Below are 25,403 nucleotides of genomic sequence, written 5' to 3' on the forward strand. Positions count from 1 at the left end.
ACACCTCTTGAAGGCAATGACTTCTATTGGGTACAAGCAAAGCAATGCTGATCATACACTATTTGTCAAGAAGTCAGGTACTAACATCACACTTCTCATTGTCTATGTAGATGATATTGTCATCACAGGGAATGATGGTGACGAAATTCAAAAGTTGAAGGATTTTCTTGGCAAAGAGTTTGAAATTAAAGATCTAGGGAAGTTACAGTATTTCTTAGGGATTGAGGTGGCTCGATCAAAGAAGGGTATATTCCTATCCCAAAGAAAGTATGTCCTAAATTTATTATCAGAAGTAGGAATGTTGGGGTGTAAAGTAGTTGATACCCCTATTGAAGCTGGAGCTAAACTTACATAAAAAGAGGGAGAACCAGTGAACAAAGGAAGATACCAAAGGCAGGTAGGGAATGTTGGGGTGTAAAGCAGTTGATACCCCTATTGAAGCTGGAGCTAAACTTAAAGAAAAAAGGGAGAACCAGTGGACAAAGGAAGATACCAACCTTTGGTAAGGAAGTTTATTTACTTGTCCCACACCAGGCCAGACATTGCTTATGCTGTAGGGATAGTGAGCCAATTCATGCATGATCCATATTTAGCTCATATGAAGGCTGTTAACAGAATACTACAGTATTTGAAGGGAACTTTGCAAATAGTCTAGCATTTTAGGCAGCCGTATCAACGCAACTGGTCTGGTGTATTATGCCAGAGTCAAAGAAATATCTTTGAAATTCACCATCAATATACTATGTGCCATTGTCACTACGAAGGATCCTCACAATGGCATTGAACTGAGTTTTAATCATATTATAAAAATCACGAAAACATCGAAAAACCTCATTTTTTTTGTTTTAAAAGATAAATCCATATAGTACGAGAGTGACAATCAATAAAAGTAACAAAGTACCTATGGCCAGTAATAGACACACGTCGGCAGAGACCCCACACATCAGTATGAATTAGCATAAAAGGAATAGTTTTCTATTATGAAGAGAAGGTAAATAAGTAGAACGAGTTTGCTTCGCAAAAATGTAGGCTTCACAAAAAAAATCATCCTCATTACAAGAAGAAACAAATCAGGAAATATTTTCTTAAGAGTTCCTAAAGGTGGGTGACCTAGCCTACGGTGCCACTGATGAAAGTCTGATATTACCAAATGGACCTGATTAGAAAATGTTGTCAGAGCAGAAGTAAATCCTTCAATCGGTTCGAGCAATTAAAGTCCGTTGTCTAGTTTACCAAGTCCAATCTCCTTCCCCGTGATCAGATCCTGGAAGACACAGTAAGATGGGGAAAATGTCACTTTACAATTCAAGTCATATGTAAGACTACTAATAGAGAGCAAGTTAATAGAGAAAAAGGGAACATGTAAAACTTTAAACAAAGAAAGTGATGGAAAATGTTGAATGGTCCCTTTTTCCAGCAATTGAAGAATAGGAGCCATCAGCAATTCGAACTTTATCCTTTCCAGAAGTTGGAGAATATTGTAAGAAAAAAGAGGATAAACCTGTCATATGATTTGTGGCTCTTGTATCAATGATCCAAGAGTAGAAACTGAAGAAACTTGGAAGCTTTTAAAAGTTTTACCTGAAGTAGCAAGGTAGGAGTTGGTTTGGTTAGTAGAGGAAGCAGGGGTAGAGGCTATACTGGCAGTAGAAGACTGCAGAATACGTCGCAAAGTAGCTAACTCCTCCTGTGAAAGACCAACGTCTTCAGAGGGTGTTGTGGAAACTGTCTTAGAAATAATAAGCTTTTGGTTTTCCTATTTTTTTGTGCTCTTTTTAGCTCAAAATTAGCAAGCTTCCAATGGAGCTTCCAACAATTTGCTTTGGTATGATATGGTTTGTAACAGTGCTCACACTTGATAATCTCCTTAGTTGAATCAGATTTAGTGCTAACAAACTGTAAGGCTGATTTTTCCACAATAAAAGCATGAAGCAAGGCTAAACGACAGCTTTTCCTCACACTGAACAAGGGCATAAGACTGTTCACGTGTAGGAAAGGGAGAACGACTTAATACTTGTACTCTGATCTGATCGTACTCCACGTTCAGACCTGCCAATAGGTCATATACTCGAATCTTATCAATGTGCTTCCGATAAGTAGCCACATCATCTGGATTAGTAAGGTGATAATCCCATAATGATCCAACTCCTGCCAAAGAGATTGCAACTCAACATAATAGTGGGTCACAATTAGATCCTTTTGGGTAGTCTTATAAAGCTTTTTTCGGAACTCATAAATCTGGGCATCATTCCCCAACTGTCCATATGTTTCAGTAGTAGCCTTCCAGATTTGGGCTGCAGTATCAAGTAATAGATATCCACGGGCAATATTTGGACTCATGGAATTCAAAAGAAATGACATAATAAGAGAGTCATTCAAGATCCATTTATCCTGTAAAACACCTATGGGAGTAAATTTGATAGTGGCTCCGTAATGTGTCCAACAAGTCCTCTTCCAGCAATAGTGAGGTAAGCAGATCGAGACCAGATCAAATAATTTGTTCCATCAAATCTCACTGAAAGATGATGAAGAGTGGGGCAATGGTCAGAGCTAGTGGTAGCAAGAGTACCATTAATAGTTGTCATGTTGACAAAATTGTCTGCAGTTTTTCAATCTTCACCCTTTCGAAGTAATAGAAACGTCGCAGAATGCAATAGCCGAACAATCCAAACTAGTCTAAGATATGACAAGTCTGAGTAATGATATGAGCCAATTCTCTTCTTCTTTTTTTTCCCCCTCTCTCTCTCTAAACAGAATACTAGATTAGAAGAAAGAAAGAAAAATAATAATAATTGTCACACCCCACCCGCCGGTCTCGGTTACCCGCCCTACAACCCGTGGGAGTGATCCGTCACAGGATCCACGGTTTTAGTTTATCAACAATAATAAATACAAATAAAGACAATCAAGAGCAATAATAGTTCAATTAATGAATAAAAGGATTACAGGAGTCCAAATACTCCAATAAAATAATCAATGAAAGAATAATAAATCAAAATGAATACGAGTTCAGCGGAAGCAATCAAAAGAGTTAAATTATTTTCTTTCCAGTTTCCTTTTCTAAGGCTAAGTAATGTTTTTCATGAATCTCTAGAAAAGGGGTCCTCCATTTCTTCTCCATTCATTGAGTGAACTGCCTGGCAACTTGTCGTCTCTGTCCATCAATGGGTGCGATAAGCTCATTCCATGCACTCGCAGGAGCTCCCGCACAGGCTATCTCCATTTCCCATTGTCGGTGCCACATCTTCTTCATACGGGAAGGTTCCTTCATAGGAAACCAATCCATCTTCCGACACATTTCCTCCATCTGCGCAGACTAATAAAACATATACAAATAAAGGAGTGAGTTCTGGAGAACTCAGTAAGAACAATTACAATTCCCATCCAAATACCCAACAAATCAGAAATGCATAAATGATATGCATGAGTGCAAAGTATGGATGCTGCTAAATCTAACTATGCAAGTCTTTAACAGCTGACATGCTTTAAGATATACACCAGCCCTCCTCTGGGTAAGTCTAATCACTCTGATCCGGCAAGGACTGGTTACCTCTGTAGGGATCCTGGGTAAAATGGAAGGTCCACACCTGGCTCTCAAACCATGGCTAGGGTTTAGTCAACACTCTCTCACCACGACAATTGGTAATGAGTACTGGCGCATGTCGGGGTTTCTAATCCAATGCAAGGTCATAAAGGTAACATGTCTACATGAAGTCCAGATACATCCCCTATGGCACCAACCAACTCGGTTCAGTATCCTTCGCAACCTAGGAATGAGAATCCTCACGGACTGGCTACCGCTATTGGACTTCATTCCATAACCCTATGGTCATCCACATATTGTTGGGGCGGAATGCTCTCATGACTCCTCACGACACCCGATACATCCCCTATGGTCATCCACATATTGTTGGGGCGGAATGCTCTCATGACTCTCTCAAATCTATTACTCCCATAACCAATGGGTGACAAGAAACCTAACAATCATTATAATTGGATTATCCAGAAACCTTCCCTTGATCAGATCAGCCCTTTTTATGAAAGCAGGGTTTCGTTTTCGGATATGATCTAAACAAGATCAACAAAAAGGTAGGCAATGTAATGGAAGGATCAAGAACAACCAAAGATGAATACTAATCTACTTATTCATAGCAAGAGGTGAAACATAAGTGAACAGGGAACCACTTACCTCAACGGGATTGACTATGACTAACAGTAGAACCTTCTGGGACTCCAACAGCACTTCAGATCTGCTTTCAAAACTTCTCCGCAGCCGTCTAACCTCCAAAAATGGTAACCACAAATAAAATATTCGTAAAATAGGCGAGGGTTACTATTTATAGAAGTCAGGGGGCAAAATAGGGCAAAACCCCGAAATCAGAACCAGGCGGTCACTCCAGGCGGTCGCTTGCTTCAATCGACCGCCACTAGCAACCACCCCTATGTATTTTGCCATACAAGGGTGATTTTGCTAGGGGGTTGATGTCCAAGTACAACCTAGCCCTAAAGAAGAGATGGGGGAGATCTAACCTTCATTCTGGACATCTCCAAACATCACTTGACTTCCAGAAGTCCAACTACCAAGCAAGGCAGGCTCTTCAGACAGAGAATCCAGATCCATGGGTTCAGGGTATGGATCATGGACTTCTATCCGGACACTCCACAAATTTACCCGACTAGACCTTCGGGTTCTCGGACTTGCAATACGGATCTCGGGTTAGAAATACGGGGGTTGTTACAATAATAATATGGTTCGGCCAAATATGCAATGGTTTGGTTTGGTCTAAATTTGGAGAGAACCAAAATATGGTTCGGCCAAAGATGAATTGGTTTTAATGGGATTTTAAGAATCCGCTAAACACGCGGAAAACCAAAAAAAACGAAAACAAACAACAAGATCGAGCCCACGGCCGTCTCCTCAGTATCGTCGAGTTTCAGAGGGTTAGGTTACCTGGCTTCGATGGCGATGGTGGGTGAAGTAGACTTGGTCGATGACTAATGGCTGAAGACAATGATGGCAGTGATGGTGGAAGACTATGGCAGCGATGGCTGAAGGCAGCGATGGTGATCGGGATGGTGAAAGAGAGAAGGAAAAAAGAAACTTCTCGGCGGAAGTTTGATCTTGTGCTTACGCTCTGATCGTCGTCCCTCTTTTACTCTCTTCAACAGTCGCTATCGATTATCGTCGATGCAGATGAAGGCAGGAGAAGGACTAGAAGCAGATTCGGAAGACGATGGCTATATATGGTTCGATGATGAAGAAAAGAAGAAAATAATAAAAGGCGATGGCTGCTTGGAGAGACGTCTCGGTAATGGAAAGTTTTCCTCACCGAGAATTTTTTTTCTTCTCTTTTCTTCCCTAATCAAACTTAGGCTCTGATGCCATGTTGAGAAACACGATATTGGTAGAATGGCTTATCAATCAATGATCTCAAGCCCTCTATTTATAATTAAGTGGAAAGTACACTATTACAAGGAATAGAATTTTACATGAATACAAACTCTAATTGAACTCCTAGTAGAATCCAACAAAAGCAATTCACCAAAATTTTATTGATGTAACCCAGGGTCTAGGTTAGATCTTCCAAGACCCTCTTTAATAAGAACCAGCAAATAATTGAGCTCTCAATACGGTTAGGGTTATTTATGGGATGGGTTGGAGAAGAATCTTGACTAATAGTTGGTTTAACAAAGCTGAATGGGTCGGATTTGGGTATGTTTGTGATAATTAAGACTATGGGACACCCTATGGGAATGGATTTGGTGAAAATAAAGGATAATATATTTTGTATCTTGCTTTTAGCAAGGTAACGGTAGGGGATTGGATGAACTAAGGTTTGTAGGAAAAGGGATGGGATGCACTAGGGTTGATAGGAAAAGGGAGGGAATATCCTAGGGTAACAAAATGGTTGGGTAGGGTTTAGGGTGTTTAACAATCAAAAGGGTGGGATAGATTTGGATAATTTAGGGTTTTGAGATCCCCAAAACCATCTGGAAAGGAAAAGGACCTGTAGTTGGGAAAAGAAGGGGGAGTAGAAGCTTGTGGCTAGGTATTGGGTGGGTTCTTGGAACTTCAAGGATACTGATATTTCTATTCAAGTAAAGGGGAGGGGAGGGTCTTCCATGAGAAGAGGGGGGGGGGGGCTGCTGTAGTGAGTAGAGAAGGGAGACAAGAATTGCAGAGAATTCTGAAATTTTGAAAAAGGCCTGCAATGGGATTTTCTTGGGTTCCTATACTGCTGCAGATTCTGGAAAGGGGAAAGGAATTGGGACATAGGAAGGAAGGGGATGTGGAAGGGTTGAGCAGGGTGGGGAGGGATCTTGCTGGAAAAAAAGAAGGGGGAAGGGGCTGTGATTGTACTTACCTGATGGAAGAAAACTGGCTGCTGTGAATTACTTGAGGAAGATGAAGATGCTGCCGGAACTTGGAAATTTCTCAAGATTCACTCTTTCAGCCCAGGCTGTAAGGGTTTCCTCCCCCACAACAGCCCATGCCTCTGATTTATTCAATAACTCCAAACTTCTTTCATTCAATGACAAGGGCTATTTATAGCCTTACAACCTAAAACTTATTTGGATTCAACTTGGACTCTAACCAGGGAATCCACTTAGAATTAAAATTCGCTTTACAACTCAATAACATTCGAAAGGAGTCTCCTAGAAATCGTGCAAAAACAACTTTGTAATTATCCAAAAGGAATCTTTTAAATTAGATTCCAACTGGAACTCTTGACCAGACTAGGACTCTATCACAACTCACAAAATAATAATCCATAGAAAAAAGTAAAGATAGACCTCTTGACCTGTGGATTGAGGATAACCAAAATATCCCTGGGGTATTCGGCCAGCTCTAAGATGGGCCTTTTGTGCTTGGTTTCTAGGGCCAATTATGGGGGGGCCAACCCAGGTTACATCATCTATGCACATCAAATTGTTCTGGTTGAGTTATTCTACTTTCTTCTAATCTGATTGATCCTTCTCCTGCAATCCTGTCACAAGCTAGTCTGCCATTGGAATTCCCTTGTTTGGGATTAGTTTTGCTTAACGATCTCCTCTTTTTTCTTCACAGTAAGGGCAAAGAAGTGCTGGCTATATGACATTAGTGTTCCCTCTCTCCCTCATTGCTCCTTCTCTTCTCTCCTCCTGTGAGAATCTCTTCCTGCTTCCTGTGTCTAGGCATGACTCCTTCACTTTCACTCTTCTCTTCCTTCCTCTTCTTGTTCTTTTCCCAACCTCATACCCTCCATACCCTGTTCCAGGCTTCCAGCAGTATCAGTCTTTCCTATTTGAGATTCGAATTTCTAATTCTTGCAGTGCTGATTACAGAGTGAAGAAAGAGAGTAGTGGAAATAATGACTTGTGTCTTATAAGACCACAACAATGTTCTATTACAAGTACACCCCTTTAAATATACCAAACTTCAGATAAACCCAAAGAGCTCAAAAGCTCACATTACAACACAGAATCTCTATTACTTATTTGGTTGATTCGTGAAGCTTCTGCATGTGACATTTAGGAGGAATATAGGAATCTCAACTCTAAATATGCAGGCCAAAGGAGATAGTGAGGAAGAGACTTTTCTCCCTTCAAATATGGTTCTCAGCAGCTGGTTGTTGTGGAGAAGTTGAAAATAACCTTCTATTGTGGGTGCCTATAGAGCTATAGCCCTCAATGTCTGTGATTTCCGACATTCCCCTTATTTCATTTAACCCCTTTTGACGTTATCTTACCTATACTTGTAATTTGCTCTATCATTCCTCTTTTGTGTATCTACCTATATGCTCCTCACAAATTTCCTTATCGACCTGCAACTCCAATTTGCAACCTTCAATACCTTCATTCAGTGGGCCCACATAAGTGACCCGATCTGTTTTTGAAAACTCGGATTGCGTTAGAGACCCTGTGAAAGCAGGACTTGCACTTCATTATGGAACCTTTTCAATAGCAAAAGATCCACCAATATTATAATGGCTTCCATAACCAATACAATGGTAACTGATAATCATTTTTACTAAACTAAATGATGATGTGAAGGTTCAGAGTAAGTTCCACTTGTAACAGATATAAGAACATTTGATTTATAAAATGCATTCCACTTAATAATTGTAGTGAAGTCGACATCATGAGTAGTCACTGACCAGTTCGCATGAAGAGAAAAGATGCATAACACCCAAAAATCACAGTGTAGCAAAGCTGGAGACCTACAAAAGAGACACAAAAGTTCAGAATAAAATGGAAGCCAACTAGATGCATCAAAATTCATAATTTTCACACTGGAATTAAGATCTAAAATCCAGACATTATTGTTAGGGTTTAGACCCAGGAGGGAAATAAATAGATAAGAAGCTTTAGTTCCAGAGATAAATAGAACAGAATGCGTGCATAACCATTAGAACAGAGCTTTTTCTTTTAAGGAAGAGGAGTTGGGTCTGAAAATTCCATCTGTCATTGATATTTGGCTTTTACTAACATCTTATTTCAATAGGTCAACATATATTACAACCGAGAGTGAGGGCTTAATCAAGAATTTAAATAATAATATTCACTGCAATGGTGCCAAATCCATCATCTGACCATGTTCTGAAAAGAGAATAAGAAAGGAAACCCACTTTGTCAGTTTAAATTGATCATGAGTTTATTCCATGTCCCATTTACATACCAATTCAGTCCTCCAAACATTTGAATGGAAGTAAAAATAACTTGAATCATCTATAAAAATTATTAGTAAATATAAGGGGGGGGGGAATAAGGAGAAAAAAAAGACCTTCATCAGTGAAATAATGATGAAAGCAGTTATGATGGAGCAGTGGTGAAGATGATAATATCAGAGCAAGAGTTAAATCTCCCTCAGGAGTTGGATTCATGCCCCAAGGAGATATGAACTCATGAGCTCTTAATTATGAGGAGTTGAATGCTGCCAACTGAGCTACCTCTTGTGGTTTGCATATCTGTCTCATTAATCTGTATGTAAGGTGTACTGATCCAACCTCATCCTTACTTTTATTCCTAGGCAAAAGAATTTTATATTTAGCAGGCCTCTGTATTATATAAGGCCAGATAAAAGCAATGTGAAAGAGGTCTTTATACACAATTAATCTCCAATTCCTATGGATTATACTTTTGACTTTCTATTTTCAAGGAAATATGTTCCCTTGAATGGTGCACCAAGGCCTTTCAACCAATTAATATGATCCCATAGAGGCTTCCTTCAATTCACACACACCAAAATAATAATAATAATAATAATAATAATAAATATCTTCACACATCACCAGCAAAGGGCCAGTATGTCATCAGCAGACAGAAGTAGCACAAATGTAATGACCAATGGTAAGGTTTTTCTTAATCTAGCAACCTGTGTAGAAAAGTGAAAAACTGAACTTTGGCAACAAATCTTATGGATCCTTGAACCCATACGGCTTTGTGGATAAAAAGGCTATCAAAAGTAGGATGACCACTGAATTGAGATTTGTCATGCGACTCATGCCACAAAAAATACATCTGAACTTTCTAATAACCATATCTTTCCAGTCTCCATTTAATCCACAATATTAATTATTGATCAGTCACCATAATTGTATCCTGTACAAAAACATATGAAATCTCTATTCTCAGTCCAAGTAGTTGCTACTCCAAAATCTGAGGAGCTATGTAAAACATCACCAATAGCAAGTACAAAACCACAATGAAGTCTCCACATAAGAAAGAAGCCCCACTATAGCAAATTTTTACGAGATTCTAAAAGCAACAAGGGAGAAGAGAAAGAAACTACATCAGGGAATTGAATAATACAGAGATCATTTCAACGATTTACAAACTACTCATCTTTCCAAGGGGAATAAAAGGATTTAAAATACTCATCCATGGGAAAATTTTTGGTACCAACAGGGGATGTGGCTAGTGAATTTGCTTCAGCTTCAGCAGTTAACAAAGAAAACCTGTAGTTAATGTCACTGAAAATATTATACTGCTATAGGTACATATTAGGTGTTCTGCGAGGGAACTCACTCATTGGCCAAGTACAATTATCAGCACTAAGTGTTTATTAGAAATCAAAATAAGTAAATCAGCAAGTTTTCTGGGTGTTAAGGCTGCCAAACCCTGCTAACACGGGAGCCTTGTGCACCGGGTATGGGTTTTTTTTTGGCTTTTCTTCAGATGAATAAGTTCTCTGGTCGTTAAAATTGCTACCTTTCAACAATAAACAGAAGACCAGCTACCAAGAATAAATATGAAAACTCTAACAAACAAGTAAGATGGTAACATGATGCAGATCCACCACGAGATTGGGCTTATGTTCCTTAGAATAAGCCTAGGGTTGGGTGATAAAGGTTATAAGCCTTTGATAGTTTGATCCCATGGGTTTAATGGGTAATGGACCTTCTTTAAGGACCTAGAATAGGAATAAAAAGGCTGAGCACAAATAAGGTTTTAGATGTGCATTATTTAGAGGTCATGTCATCACTTAAATTATCAAATGACTTGGTAGTTAGCTTGTAACTAGGACCCCCACAATCTCCATGCACATGCTAGAGAGTTGTGCTTCTTCATTTAATATTAACAAAAAGAAGAAAGAGTTGTGTTTTTCAAATTCCTTATGTTGTAACATGTCCTTGTCTCTAGTAACTAGTTAACTAGCTAACAGGCTACTAATTCTTTGGTAGGTTAGCTAGATTTTAGGAACTAATTACCCTTTGTTTTAGCAATTACTTACCGCCCCGCCCCCCCCCCCCCACCTTTTTTTGTTTCTTTTGCATTCAGTTTTTCCTATTTGTACTTGAACAAGGTCCATTGGCTGCTGAAGCCACTTACTGAATACCCCCCCCCAAAAAAAAAAAATTATGGGAAGAATAATACAGTCAAATTAATCAAATTTTATGCTTAAGCAAGCTGCTTCAGCCTTTCTTCTCTTGCATGAGATTTGTCTAGAGCTTGAAGTCTAGACTGAGTGTGTGCGTGGTGTTTAAAGTCCAAGAGAGTTATTGGTACTTGGTGTTTCAAGTCAAAACTCCAGTTTTAACTGTGGTATCATTGTTGTTTGAGATCTGCCATACAAGCTGGCTGCTGAAAGGAAGACAGCAACAAGCACCCTCTTCGCCCTCTGCTTATGTTTCTTTTGATCCCTTCCAGACCCTATTCTATTCCCCTCAAGTCCAGATCTGCAATTCTACAGATCCAGCTTCTTTCATTCAGTTTATATCCTACTTTTCATCCACAGAACCATCCCCCCTCAAAGGAGAATTCGATCACTGTCTCAGCTCCCTCTCCCCCAACCCACCCCCCTTTTTTCCCAGCCAATCATTCTTTGACCTAAAATCCAACAGGCTACACCTTAGACTGTTTTACATTCAAAAATGCATCACAATTTCAGAACAGCGTCTTCATCACTGGATCCAAAATCCACCTCCTAAATCCCATGGAAACCCTATTGACTTGCAATCCCTGAGTTCTCTCAACTGCCCTAGATTTTAGGAATTGAGATTCAACCATCAGTCAAGGTCCTCATCTGGATCAAAAATAGTTCCCCGTCCAATTAACACATCTCAACCAGCTAGTCCAATTCTCACTGGAAAACCCTAATTCGCCGAAGCTGAAAGCATAACCCGAGTTCTCCCTCTTTAAGGGGTTCTAGAACAGATCCGGGTTTATTGGTTCTTTGTTGATTCTTATCAATCTAAGGCTACATCATAACACATACAAACTATTCATAAGGAAATTCAAGTCAGATCATTGACACAGCAGTACAAGTGATACGTACCTACAATCATAGAAGCTTTCATGAAGCTATACTTCTTATGAAAATAAAGCTCCAGAAAATGGTTTAAATGCGCTGCAAAGTAATGATAATGAAATAAGCACCAGGAATCCAACCAACAGCATATAAATGCTAAGAAAAAAATACAGTAAGATTCTTCTACTTGTGTATGCCTACAACTAAGCAGAAACCAAAGATAAGGATGAAGAATTTGAGGATGCTAAATATTTTCACTTCAACATTGTCTTACTTTAAAAAGCATGATTAAACTTGAGTATACAAATGAACAATCATATTCACTGTAAAAATAAAGCCAAAAAATGACAATTCCTGAAACACAGATATCAGTTCTAATCTGAGAAGAAATTTAAAATAGTGAACTCATGAAGGGCCTCGAACCCAAAGGAGTTTGTCAGAGAAAAGAGAAATATTTGTTGGCAAGCCCGACATAATGCACAACAGAGGACTAACAGTCTGCATGTTGACAAATGAAAAGGTAAAGCAAAGAAATGAACTACATCCATAATTGGAGGAAGGTCACCTCAAAGTTCAAAATAGAAGCTTTGCCAACAATACATTTGATACAAACAGGGATTTCACCATATTTCCTATGTAAGAGCTCATAAAGACTAGGTAATAAACAAATAAAAACCTTTACTGTGCAAGAAAGTAGAAATCATGCAAGACTAGGTTAGTTTAGTGCTCCTGAAAGTTTGTCAGAAAAATCATTTTGTCTTACAACATCAATTCCTCTAATTACCAGTAACTTGAGATTAGAAAACCAGAAAGGGGAAAAACAATTAAAAAGGAAGTAAAAATAAAGCAATTATATTTAAAGACAAAACAAGGTTCCCTTGCCAGAAATTCCTGAGAAACTCAGCAATGAGCGTACAGGCATGGGGTTCCTAGATCAGCTGATAACCCTTACTCCTTTTTACTTTTTCCTTCTTTTTTTTTTTTTTTTTGGGGGGGGGGGTTTGCTAAGGTTGGACCTGTGCTTTTTTCCCTGGGAGGGGGGTCGAGTAGCTTTCTGTTTGGATTCCTCAGGGGCACTCTTTCCCTGCCCACTTTTTCTTTTACTGCACGTATTTCCTATTTCAGTTTTACACTTGTACTCAACAAATCTTTCCAGTTGGAATCCAATCCACTTCACAAAGTATCATAACAATCCCATCAATCATAAGAGTATACACACCAATCATGGCTCCTAGATGACTAAAGGTGTGCATAATACCAAGGGTGAGTTTAAATATATGATTTTCACCCCACATGTAACGTTGAGAAGTTAATTATGTATAGAAATAGAATATTATTTGTGTTATGTATAGAAATAAAATATATATGCCTGCTTTAAATAGGCATGTATCCTTTGCCTCTTTCTTACCCTTTTCCTAATTTTTCCTCCCGTTGTCCCTTCCCTTTTTTCCTCCATGATTTTTGGCCCCTAGATGCCTAGTCAACTTGAGGACCATTGTCTTGGAGACCTAGAAAATTGCCTTGGTGCCACCAACTCAATGCATTGAAGATTATAGCACCAAATAATATCAATGACTAAGATCAAGCAAATGTTTTGTCAAAATTCAGGATATGACCCAAAGTGACAAGCCTACTCATGAACGCAAGTGAAGAACAATTTCTTATCAGACATGATATGCAAAATTTCAGAAAAGGAAATAATCAATTTTACCCAAACTGAAGAAAATAGGACTGAGTAACATGACTTTGTATGTCCCAAATCCGCCACAAAGAAGTAAAGGTATCATGCAAGCCCTGAAAACCACCTCTTCTGTTAACGGTGCCTGTTCAATTAAGCAGTATAAATATTTATGAGATGATATAACATTTAGAAAAAGAAAACTAGATGACCCCCCCCCCTTTTCTCCATCTATCTTTTACCTTGTGCATCTGAGAAATCTAATAAATGCTTTCTAGGTGGAATTGAGCAGGCAGATAGGCAAAGAAACTTTGTTCTTATGGCAGACCACAGTAAAAGAACTGAAGCATGCACACACACACCAGCAGGCAGTTAACAGGCTCAACTAGAAAATGAATATGAAATCAGGCAAGAACAGAACCAGAACAAATGATTTGATGGAGAAAATCATGCAGTAGGACTAATGTTTTCCTAAAGTAAAACTAACAAGAGGATCCATGTAGCTGACTCCATTTAGTTGGGATAAGGCTGAGTTGTTGTTATAAGAAAAGGATTATTCACTAAAAAGGGTAAGCATTAAGAATAAAAAATAAAAAAGATCTAAGAAGCAGAATGTTCACATAAACAAGGTAAGGTTTGACCATTAGATCTAGAAGGCAGAGAAACATATCACACATCATAAACACAAATAGAAGCACGAATTTCCTGCATATTTATGTGTCTATGCCACCTCATCCCATATTCCCTTACTGCAACATAAAATGAACCAACTCCTAAAGCCTTTTTTGGAGCTTCATTTTTTCTAAAAGCAGCCAATTTAATACTAAAATGTCAACTGCTTTTAACTCCAAATGGAACTCAAAACAGAAGCTCAGTGAATAGGGAAGATTTGTGTATACATAATAAAAAGACAAATGTACCCAGTACAAAAGGCTCCCTCCACTGCAGCATCTGGGGAGGGTCATAGTGTGTGCAACCTTACCCTTCGTGGAGAGGCTGTTTCCCTACTCAAACCTATCTCGACTGTATCACAATGTAGCAACCATGGTACAAGATCTCAGTTTTGACTTCATGGCCCACGGAATTGAGATGCCTTGTATACATAAAACATTAAAAAAAAACATCTCAACCCTGAGATCTGGTCCAAATTTCAAACCCGGTCTGTTTAAGTCGAAGCTGGCCTGGTTACCCAAGTATATATACCATATTTCAACCCAAAACTTTAACATATCTCGCTGAACTTGATAGAAGTTGCCTCTCTGGTTTGAAAACCCCCCCAAACTTGGGCTTTTCACTATTTTTGTTGGGAAATTTCACATAAACCACAGGATACTGGAGATTTAAGGTTTAAGATAACAGGTGAATCTCTTAAATCACTGATGTTTGATAAACTTTTTAATTAGACCTCATGGAATCATTGTGAGATATTTTTTCTACAGCTAAATAAAAAAACCATTCATTTAACAAAGGGGAAGAAAATATGTTATTGTGGTTACTCATGTTGACTCTAGACCAAGACCATTCACAAGTGCATTTCATCTATCCCTATCATTGACTACTACTAATAATTGCAAGCAATTATAAACTCTTTATACTAGTAGTTCAGCTTCCTGAAGAAAATCCTGTGCAGCTCATTGAGATTTATGCAGGAAAAAAAATACCGCCTTAAATTTGAAGTTTGATATTCTCATTTTTCAATAAAACAACCACTTGTAAATGTGCTCAGTACAATCATCCATATGGAGTCCTTATGGTAGTCTTTTGGATGGTTATATGATGTATATTTCTGGTTATGCCCTATCTATATTTCCCGAATATCAGAGTCAACAGAAGTTCTCTAATAAGAATTGGTACTTGGGTTATGTCTAGCTCAGTTCTAGTAGTTCAATTTTGGCTTAACTTCATAATTTGGTAGATACATTGATGTGAACAAGGTTGACCCCCCTATAATTGGGCCTAAAAAAGCCCAATACAGAGCTGGCCGAATACCCCAGGGTATTTAGGTCACTTTTCCAGACCTTCTAGGGCTCAAGATGGGTCTGGCTGGAACCACCTCAATCCAAGGGGTTATGGATCTATTTTTATTTCTTTATTTGGGTTAGTATTTTGTGAATTATGAAAGAGTTCCAGTCCATTGTAATTTCTTAATTTGAGTTGTGTTGGAATGGGTTAGGTTATGGATAAGATAAGACTCTTTAACAAAGACGCTTCTTATCTTTTAGAAGTTCTTTAAGATTTGTATTAGTGGTTGTGAGTTACTTAGGTAAGGCATTTTTTTTCCTAAAGAGGACTAATAGATAAGGTAGTCTTTTATTTCAAGAAGAAGTCTTTTATTTAGGTGGTAGTTAAGTTGGTCTCTAAGTCTTAGTAGAGTTTGAGTCAAGTTTTTCTTTCTTTGTAAAGGCTATAAATAGTCAAGTATTCTCTGGAATTCTTCAGTTTTGATGATTAATAAAATTGTTGAGTTTGGAATCAGGGTTTCCTAGTTGAGCAGGCCCTGGTTGAGTAGAAATTGTTCAAGTCCAAGCTTTGTCTTCTCCATTCCAGCAGTCAACAAGCAATCATCAAGCAGCCAACAATCATTCACAAATTTCCTACAAGTAACACCCCCAGCCCCATTTCCCCCTTCCTCCCTCTCACGCAAACCCTTCCACACCCTCCTCTGCCTTGCGTGGCCCCATAAGGACCTCACCACCCCCATTGCACCCTCTCTCCCTTGCTTCCATTGGCCCCTCCCCTCCCCTTTCTTCCCTGCGTTAGCAGCAGACCCCCACCCCCCGTTAAACCCTCTTCCCCAGTCCCTTTAGCCTTCTTTTCCCTTCCCTAGGATCGCACCTAGCCCTAGGTTTTAGTTCCACCGTAATTTCCCCAGTTCAGCCTAGTTTCCTTGGTCTAGAGAAAATTCTGCTTATCTTCTTCTTCCCTACAAAAATTTTGCAGATTTATAAAATTCTGAAATCTGAATCTGCTTAAAATTCTGATCATATCCTATAATCCAGATCACTAACATCAATTCTGAAGTTGCTGAATAGCAAGAAAACCAGTTCAAAAACTGCAGAATAGCAAGACAGATTCCTTTCCTACACTAGTCGAAATTCCCTCCAAGCCCTAGTTTTAATTTTAGTAAAGTGCAGATCTGAATTTCTATTACATCAGGGTTTTTCAAAGCTCTGGAATACCCTAAACACCCGGAGTCATCCCTCCTCTTTGCTGGAATTCCTGGGCAGCCCTTAGAATTAGGAAATTTTCAAAAATACCCTTAGTCCTAAATATGAGTTTACATCATACAAAGGGATAGTTTAACTATATCATTGAAGTTAAATCCTAGCAGGCAGACAAATATAAAAGTGCTGGACATCGAATGGCTGGAATATATGCAATCCTGTTTCCATACACTAGCTTATAGAAACCAAACTTCTCAAATCTACTGGATCTAAATGCAGAAAAAATGAATCCCTTTAATAGAGACTTGAATAATACACCAAAAATATAGTCCAATAACACTGAATTTGACTTAACAATGCAACCCATTAACCAGGATATGAAATCTAGTGAAACTTCGAAGAGATTTTAAGAATCTTGAACTGACATAAGATGGGAGGTTGAAGTGAAAATGTACAAAATTTTGGACCTTCATTGAGATTTAGGAAATCCGAGGGACTAAAATGTAAAAAAGAAAAAGAGAACCATCTCATTGAGATCTCAATCGATATTTTGACAGAGCCCTCATTTCCCCAAGTGTGGTTCTTGGACCATTTTGAGCAAAGTACACCTCAAATCAAGGGGAAGACTCGACAAAGCTCTGGTAAATTAGTGGTCACTGTGGATTGAAGCTCCCAACACCAGGATTGAAGTATTTTCTTCAATTGACCCATATCCTGGAATGGTTTACCTTCCAATACATTGATGATGTGACATACATGTCTATGGTGTCAAATTATGTTCAGTTCTTCTCGAAGTCTATGACGCAGGATTTGTATGTGTTACAATCACAATGCAATGCACATTGACTCTGACAGACTTACAGTGGGATTTGCATGTCGACTCCGACAGACTTACAGTGGGATTTGCACATTGACTCCGACAGACTTACAGTGGAATTAAGATAGCCAGCATAACAGTTTCTATTAGTCTATAATCTTGAGGATTTCTTTGGTTTTCAGTTTCCTATGAATCAAAGTTGTCATGTAAACTCTAATTCTTGCACAGTTTGCACATGAGTTGTATTTAATATTTGACTACTGCATTGGTGTATGTACGCATGTTTTAACTATGTCTTATGCATACTTAATAAAGGTTTACTGTTTTACTTCATTGTCAATTGAAATTGCTTATCATTTATGTCAATTTATAATTGGAGCATGTTTAGATGTGTGAAAATACAATCACCTTTAACAGCATACAATCTAATATTAGTGCGAATCCGAACTACCATTGTGGGTGTTTTTGTTCAAAGTAGCCATGAATCAATGATGCAGACCTGGCACCAAATTGGTCAGTTTCCCTTCAAAATCAACTTAGGGTTTATAGATATGGGTGTGGGGCCTTTGTTCAGCAGGTTTATGTGGTCATGGGCCTATCCTATTGATGTGAAACAAAATCTCCCCTTGTCTGAAACCTTGGAATAGGCACCACGGCCACCCAAAAAGGGCCCACCTAGGGCTGGCCGAATCCTCTTAGAGGGGTATCCTAGTCAGTCCAAGCCCTAATAATTGGATAATTCCAATGTTCAGATTTTTATTTTGAATTATTGAAGAGTTTCAGTCAGTTAGGAAGTCTAGTTTAAGTTAAATAAGAGTTCTTGAGTCTTGGGGCTTTTCTTTAAAGATAAGATTCTCCATAGACGGTTCCAGCTACTCTTCTTCTTAGCTAATATTCCTTGGCTTTGGGTGATGCTTGACTCCCCCTCCCCCTCCCCCTCCCCCCCCTCCCTTGTCGCCGGTGACCTGAGAACCATGTTGTCTCAGTTGCCGGCAATCCCTGTGCTCCTTGCTCCCTCCGTTGACCCCCCCAAATTCTCCCCAGAAACCTTGGAACTCTCTTTTCACCAACAAAGACTCCTCCGTTGAAAATCTAAATCTTTCCTTCGTCCCTCCCCCTCCTCTTTCAACCCCTCCCCCGTTGCTCACTGCCCATCTTCCTCCACTGCCCCTGGTATTGATCGATGGAAAGCCACTATCATCGGCCAATTCCTGGGCCCTCCCCCACCCCTCAACATAATCAAACATTCACTTGCAAAGCAATGGAAAGCTATTAGGCTCATGGATAATTACCTGCTAGAGTCTGGAATTTTCCTCTTCAACTTCTCTTCCCCTGATTGCCAGTTCCGTGCTCTAGATGGATCTCCCTGGTCTGTGGGCATGTCCCAAATTTTCATCAAGCCTTGGTCTCCCTCCTCTCCCCTCCGCAGGGTTGACTTCAACTCTCTTCCCCTGTGAATCAGCCTTCCTGGTCTTCCCCTTGAATTCTGGAATTGTGACTACCTAAGTCGCATTGGTTCTACTCTCGGCTTACCCTTGTGCACTGATTCAAAGACTCTCACGATGGAAAGGCTTTCCTATGCTCGCTTGTGTGTGGATTTCCCTGCTTCTAAACCTCTCCATGCGACTGTCTCTATTGCTGATGATAATGGCATGAAATATGAACAAATAATTGCCTATGATTGGGTGCCTCTTCGCTATAATCGGTGCTCATCTTTTGGTCATGAAGATGCTTCCTGCGCCTCTTCATCTCAAAAATCTGCATCTTCCGAAGTTCAAATTCATCGCGAGAACTCTCCCTCGTCATCTGAGAGAATGGTTCAGGTTGGTAAAGACCCTCGAAGGACAATCAATTTCCTGGAAAAGGTCACTTTGCCGGAAATCCCTACTCCTACTGCCGCCTCCGACGCCATCTCTAAAGACCGTTTGACAGATGATGGTGGTATCCCTGGCGATTGTTTTCTATCGGCTGGGCCGTTCAACAGAGTTCCTCCTCAATCCTTGATTGAATCCCTGGGAATCTCTGTTGAGGACCTTGTTTTTTATGCTACAAGGTCTTCCGTCTCTTCTCCGATGACTGCTCCACCTCCGGTGATTGCAAACACCTACAGTAGAAGAAGAAGTCTCCCCAAAACTCTGCCGTCAGTGGTGCCTGACTCTTCCCACGAGGTCATGAACCATTCCTGCCATAGTCTGGTCTCTGTTGACCCTGCAACCACACTGACGATGCCCTCTGCATCTCTTGGTCCTGTCGTCTTACCTGATTCTAGCTCCGACGAACTGCTACACATAGATCGAGTTCCGCCAAATACTATCTACAATGATCTGCCTCACACTGATCGAGATCCGCCTGACTCTTCTAAAGCTGGTAAAGAGCCTCAGATCCGTGTTGATCACGCCTCCGTTAACCTATCAGCTCCTCCTTCCTTGACAAGTAAAGCCGTGGATCGCGCTGCCTCCTCTCTGCTATCCCTCGTCGTTTCTCCCTCTTCTCCTAGCATCTCTACCCCTCTCTCCCAATCAGCCCTGTTTATCCATCCTCAAGCCATCCCCCCTCCTTGTTCTCTCCTCATTTCTAACTTGCTTGGCCCATCGTCTTCCTTTGATTGTGGCTCTCCCCCTAGCCTAACTCTCAAGCCCTCTTTCTTCTCTTCTGAAGCCCGGACCTTAGTCTCTCCAGCCGACACTAACGTTTCCAACTCTGTGATCTGTGAATTATCCCCTATTGAGCCCGCTCCTGACTCTCCGCTCTCCCCTCCTACGCATGACTTTGATCATGTTGAGTGTAGAAGGAGTAATTGTCCTATTAAAGGGCACAACCCTTTCGGTGAAGACTTCCTGGTTGGTCTCAATTCCTCCAAGAAGAAGAAGAAAAAAAAAAGAAAAATTCTGCAAAATAGTTTCTTTTGGCCTCTGTTCGGCCCATTTTCTTTGGGTCCTGTCCCGTTTAGCTTTATTCTTACTCTTTAGCCTTGCGAATTTTCGGGCTTGATGTATGTGCATCTATTTTTTAATATATTATTTATTCATCCAAAAAAAAAAGATTCTCCATAGTCTTTATTTACAAGAATAGTTCCTTTAGTGTTCAAGTCTTAGGGGGAAACTATTTTCAAGGAGATTCCATTAGATCTCTTAATATTTATTTGGATGGTTGTGATGTAATGTAAACGGATCCTAATCTATAAAAGAGTCCAACTTAGAGTCAGGGTCTTTTAGTAGGCTATAAATAGCCCATTCTTTCTTTGTGTTCCTTAAGTCTGATTATTTGAACAAGAGCTATTGAGTTTAGGACCGTGGGTTCGTATTTAAGGGGGCCACAGCAGATTTTAAATTAAGTTCTTCTTCAAAGATCAGCACCATTCTTCAAGTCTAGCATTCATCTTCCAATCTCCAGCATCTACAAGCATTCAAGCACTCTTCTTCAAGAATTACAGCAGGCTACAAGTAAGAACAGCAGCAGACCCCTTCACCTTCCTTCCCCAACAACACCCATTGCACCCCTCCCCCCAGCCCCTCCCTCCCCTGCCATGGCAAGCCCTTCCCCCCCCCCCCGGTTTGCGCAAGACACCTAGCCCTTCCCCCTTGCTGCCATGACCTGGCAGCAACAATTCCCAACCCCCATGAAACTCCACTCCCTCCCCCTAACCCTTACGATCACCCCTAACTCTACCCCGCCCCTCCCCACCCCCTCCACACCTCTTGGCCCTCTCTCTCTCTCTGCCTCTTACTTCCTTGCGGCAGAACCAGAAAGCAGAGAAGAAGAAAATCAAAAAATAATTATAAAAAAAAAGAAGAAGAAAGATCAAGGAGGAAATATTCCCTTGCAAACACCCAACCCCTATCCATCATTACATCTCTTCTCAAACCCCATTCTGTTTTGAAAACCAAAACTTTCCCTTCTCCCAATTAATCCCAACCTATTTAGATTTGTTAACTATTTAGGTTTTCCCATCATCTCATAAGAACCCATCTATTTTTTTTTTGGGTGAATGAATAATATATTAAAAAACAAAATCGGCACAACAGAAAAATAAAGGGCAAACAAGAAAGAAGAAAAAAAGGGGGGGGGGGGAGGGAACTCAAGAGGGGGAGATGAAGGAGCAGCTGAGGCCCCAGAAGCTAACAATCAACCTATTTCTGGGGCTGTCATCAACCGGGGGATGGGGGAGGGAGAGCAATCTAGATAAAACATCAAAGAAGATGGCTTTCCAAATCAGATCTAGGGATCGCGATTTGGTGGTCCATCTTCTAAGGTTGCGCTCCCACCAAATGTGATGGATGGCGGCACAAAAGACTAGCTTGCCAAGGCGGTCGCAGATGGAGAGACCGGCATAATTCCTTGAAATCCAAAGCCAATCACGATCAAACCCATGTGAACGCCTCGAACGGGGCCAAATGGATGCAAGGGCTCTATCCCAAAGGGGACGAGAGAAGGGACAGGAGAAAAATAGGTGGTCAATGTCCTCAGAACCATTCTAGCAAAGGATGCATCGAGGGTTGGCAGGGATGTGGCGGTTGATGAGGAAGGATTGGGTACGGAGGGCATTGTTGAAGGCTCTCCAAAGGGTGAGGGAATGATGGGGAATGTGACCTTTGAACCAAACCAAGTGGGACAAGGGGACAGGGGGATGGGGGGAGCGGAGGAGATTCCAAGCGGATGAGGTAGTAAATGCTTTGGAGGGAGATGGGGACCAAATGGAGGTGTCACGGGATAGGCTAAGGATCGGGGGGAGAGCATTCCAAAAAGGAGAGAGACTAGGGTGTGGGAGAGGAGCCCACTCCCCAAGGGAGATGAAGGAGTCCAGGGAGGTAGATTTGGGGATGCGGGTATCATAGATTGCGCGGGGACCAAGAAGGTTGTAGAGAATGCCCATCGGATGCCAAGGGTCAAGCCAGAAAAGGGTGGATGAACCATTCATGACTACGGTTGAGATGGCAGAGAGAGCACGGGGTCGAAGGAGTAGGATTTTCCTCCAGATCCAGGAAGGATTAGAGGGGCAGGAAACAGTCCAAAAGGAGTCTTGACGGAGAAAGTAAGAGTAGACCCAGGAGACCCAAGATGGAGGCATGCTTGGACGCAATTTTCCAAATAAGCTTGAGGAGGCAGGCCATGTTAACATCAAGGATACGTCGGATACCAAGGCCACCCTCAGATTTGGGGCGACAAACAGCTTCCCAGGAGATGGGATGGAGGAATCTGGAGATTTCTTGGCCTTTCCAGAGGAAGGCAGCGAAGAGAGACTCCATGGCCTGGATGATGAATTTGGGGATAGAGAAGATGCCACTCCAATAAAGGTAAGAAGATTGGAGGACAGATTGAATGAGCACCACTCTCCCAGCAAAAGAAAGAAGCTTGCCTTTCCAAAGCTGAAGCTTTTTTCTAATATGGTCAAGCATAGGAGAGCAGTGATGACGGGTGAGCCTTCCGGGGATAAGAGGAAGACCAAGATAGGACACAGGGAATGAGCCAGGGCTAAACCCTGAGAGCTGAAGGAGAGAAGCTCGGGTAGCATCCGAGACACCAGAGAGAAAGAGGGTGGATTTGTTGAGGTTGACCCGAAGGCCGGAAAGGGATTCAAACAAAGAGAGGGAGGAGAGGATAGTAGAGATGGATTGGTGGTCAGCTTTGGAGAAGATCATGAGATCATCAGCAAAGGCGAGGTGGGAGAGGTTTGAGGAAGCTTGCCCATCTATTATTCCCTAGTGTTTCCTTTCAACTCCCATTGATTTCAGAGCAGCCCTTAGGTATCCCATATTGTTATTGTTTTACCCTTCGTTTGTTTACAAGATAAAAAGGGGTGCGAAAAATAAACATGTAGGACCCACTTGTAGTGGGGTGGGGGAACAAGAACGGAAAGGAAAGGATTTTGTGGAAAAGTTGCAAATGTGGGTCCCACTTTTATCATTTTCCTCCCTTTCCCACAAAATCCCATTAAACATGTAGAACTTTAAAATGAGATGGGGTGGGAAAAGTGGGATGTCACGTCAGCAGACAAGATTTCCTAAATTAAGGGAGTTTGTCTGTTCATTGTCTCCCATTGTACCAAACAAACCATGATTTAGGATTTAATGGAAAAGTTTACTTTTCCCACCCCACTTCAAATTCTTCAAACAAACAGTGCCTTAGTTACTGGAAGATTCTAGGCAAACCCTAAATTTTAGGGAATTCATCAATAAAACCCTTAAGCATAAAATCGGGTTTACATCACCTATGGGAGCTTAAGTTTAGTTTTTAGGCCAAGTACGAAAATAGGTTTTATTTTGTTCAAATAAAGAAAGGTCTATCAAGGGTAATGTACCTTAACTAAATAGACCTTATTAGGCCCTGATACAATTTCAAAAAAAAAAATCCTTATCAAGGGCCTGATACACATTAGTAAATAGTCCTGCCTAGGTTAGTATGTCAGCAATAAAAGTCCCATTTAAATTCAAGTTAGTTTCTGTTTTAGTACAGCTAGGAAAGTCAATTCTAGGCTATAAATACAAGGCCTGTGTATGCAACAGATTCAGATTTGAGAATATAATTAATGAAGAGACTGTTGCTGCTTAAGAGGAAGGTGTTATAGAGCTTCTTAACAGTGGTAAAGGAACTCCATGTGATCGAGTACACAAACTATGGTTTTCCATTGAAGGATTCTCCCTGGATGCTTGCAGCCTGCCTTCACTACCCCGTCAAGATCTCAGCCATTATCAAACCTGTGTTACAGGCAAGTAACAAGTCAGCACTGATTCCAATTCACCTTCCATATTTTAATTGTTGTTTTTACAAACCCTACCCCATTCATCTCTCTCCTTTTCTCCACAAACCCTACAGTACATAATTCCCAAACCTTCAATCAAAATCCCACCCCACTGCAGGCCCTTCTACCTCCAGCGATACTTAATCCCATTTGCAGCACTATTCACCCCTCCAAACCCTAATTCCTTGCTGCCCTAGACTCCCAAACCCTAATCTTAAAACCCTAACCCTAACAATGTGAAAACGTATCCCTACATCCTTAGAACCCTAACTCTAAAATTATAAAACCCTAGTCCTATACCCTCAAAATGCTAATTCTTAATCTGTAACCTAACCCTAGACCCCTTACAGCCCTAACCTAAGACCTCTAAAATCATTACCCTAGAGGTATTTAGACCCTAGTCCGAGACCCTTGGTACCTAACCCCGAACTCCAACATCCATATGGGAAGAATCCACCATTCAGGGTATCCAAAATATCCACTAACAGGGGTCCTAACCTAATCAATCGGACCTGAATTATATCACTATTTTCACCCTAAACAAGGGCCTGAATCAGTTTTGGCAGAAACCCCTTAAAACCCTCATTCTGAAACAGTAATCTTACACCCTAGCTCCATAACTCTTACTTTCCACCATAACATCCTAATTCTAAATCAGTCCCACCTATACCCTACCCAGGATTTCTAACAACCCCTGAACAGAGGCCCATTTGAATTTCCTTTAAACCCTAACCCTAATTTCCATATTTCAGAAGTTCAGGTCAGCAATTTGTCATATCGGCAAGTCAGAAACAAAGAATATAAAAGGGAAGTCAGTTCCATAGTTATAAATCAGAAAAGAAGCCTTAGTTTGAGAGATCAATTTCAAATTCAGAGTTCTATTTTAGCCCTAAACAGCAACTTGATTCAGTCAACCCTAGTTTATTCACTGTTGATCATTTAAGATCTTGAAAGAACTGGCCCTCATTCACTTGAGGCTACATCATCCAAACATTAAACCATAAATAGCTGACCTGCCACTATATTTTAGGGGGGAAGGCTAGCAAACCTAGTTTTAGATTAACAAGAAAAATAACCTCCTCTTTGTTCCTCACCATTGAACATAGCTTAAAAATTCCTAACTGTTTCACCATTTGTAGAAACCAAAGAGCATGTTTAAACAATTTGGCTAGAAGTTACAACTGGATCGTGGTACAAATTGAATAAACATTTACAATTACACACTCAAATCATATCATGCAGACATAAAAAGAAACAGAAATCTGAGGAGCAAT

General features: G+C 40.5%; 1 protein-coding gene across 2 annotated transcripts in view; it reads right to left on the minus strand.

Annotated features, from left to right (window-relative positions):
• FACE2 (farnesylated protein-converting enzyme 2) overlaps nucleotides 1–25,403 on the minus strand; it is a 34,994-nt gene that overhangs the window by 6,988 nt on the left and 2,603 nt on the right. For both annotated transcript variants that reach the window (XM_089164357.1, XM_089164351.1), the window contains 3 exons: nucleotides 13,443–13,554; nucleotides 11,759–11,830; nucleotides 8,139–8,201 (listed from right to left, as the gene is read on the minus strand). In XM_089164357.1, coding sequence (XP_089020483.1) covers nucleotides 8,139–8,201; nucleotides 11,759–11,830; nucleotides 13,443–13,554 — 247 coding nt within the window. The remainder of the gene's footprint in view (nucleotides 1–8,138; nucleotides 8,202–11,758; nucleotides 11,831–13,442; nucleotides 13,555–25,403) is intronic.

Source organism: Hakea prostrata, chromosome 1, assembly GCF_041222555.1.
Source record: "Hakea prostrata isolate BN-2017 chromosome 1, UWA_Hpros_2, whole genome shotgun sequence".
NCBI lineage: Eukaryota > Viridiplantae > Streptophyta > Magnoliopsida > Proteales > Proteaceae > Hakea > Hakea prostrata.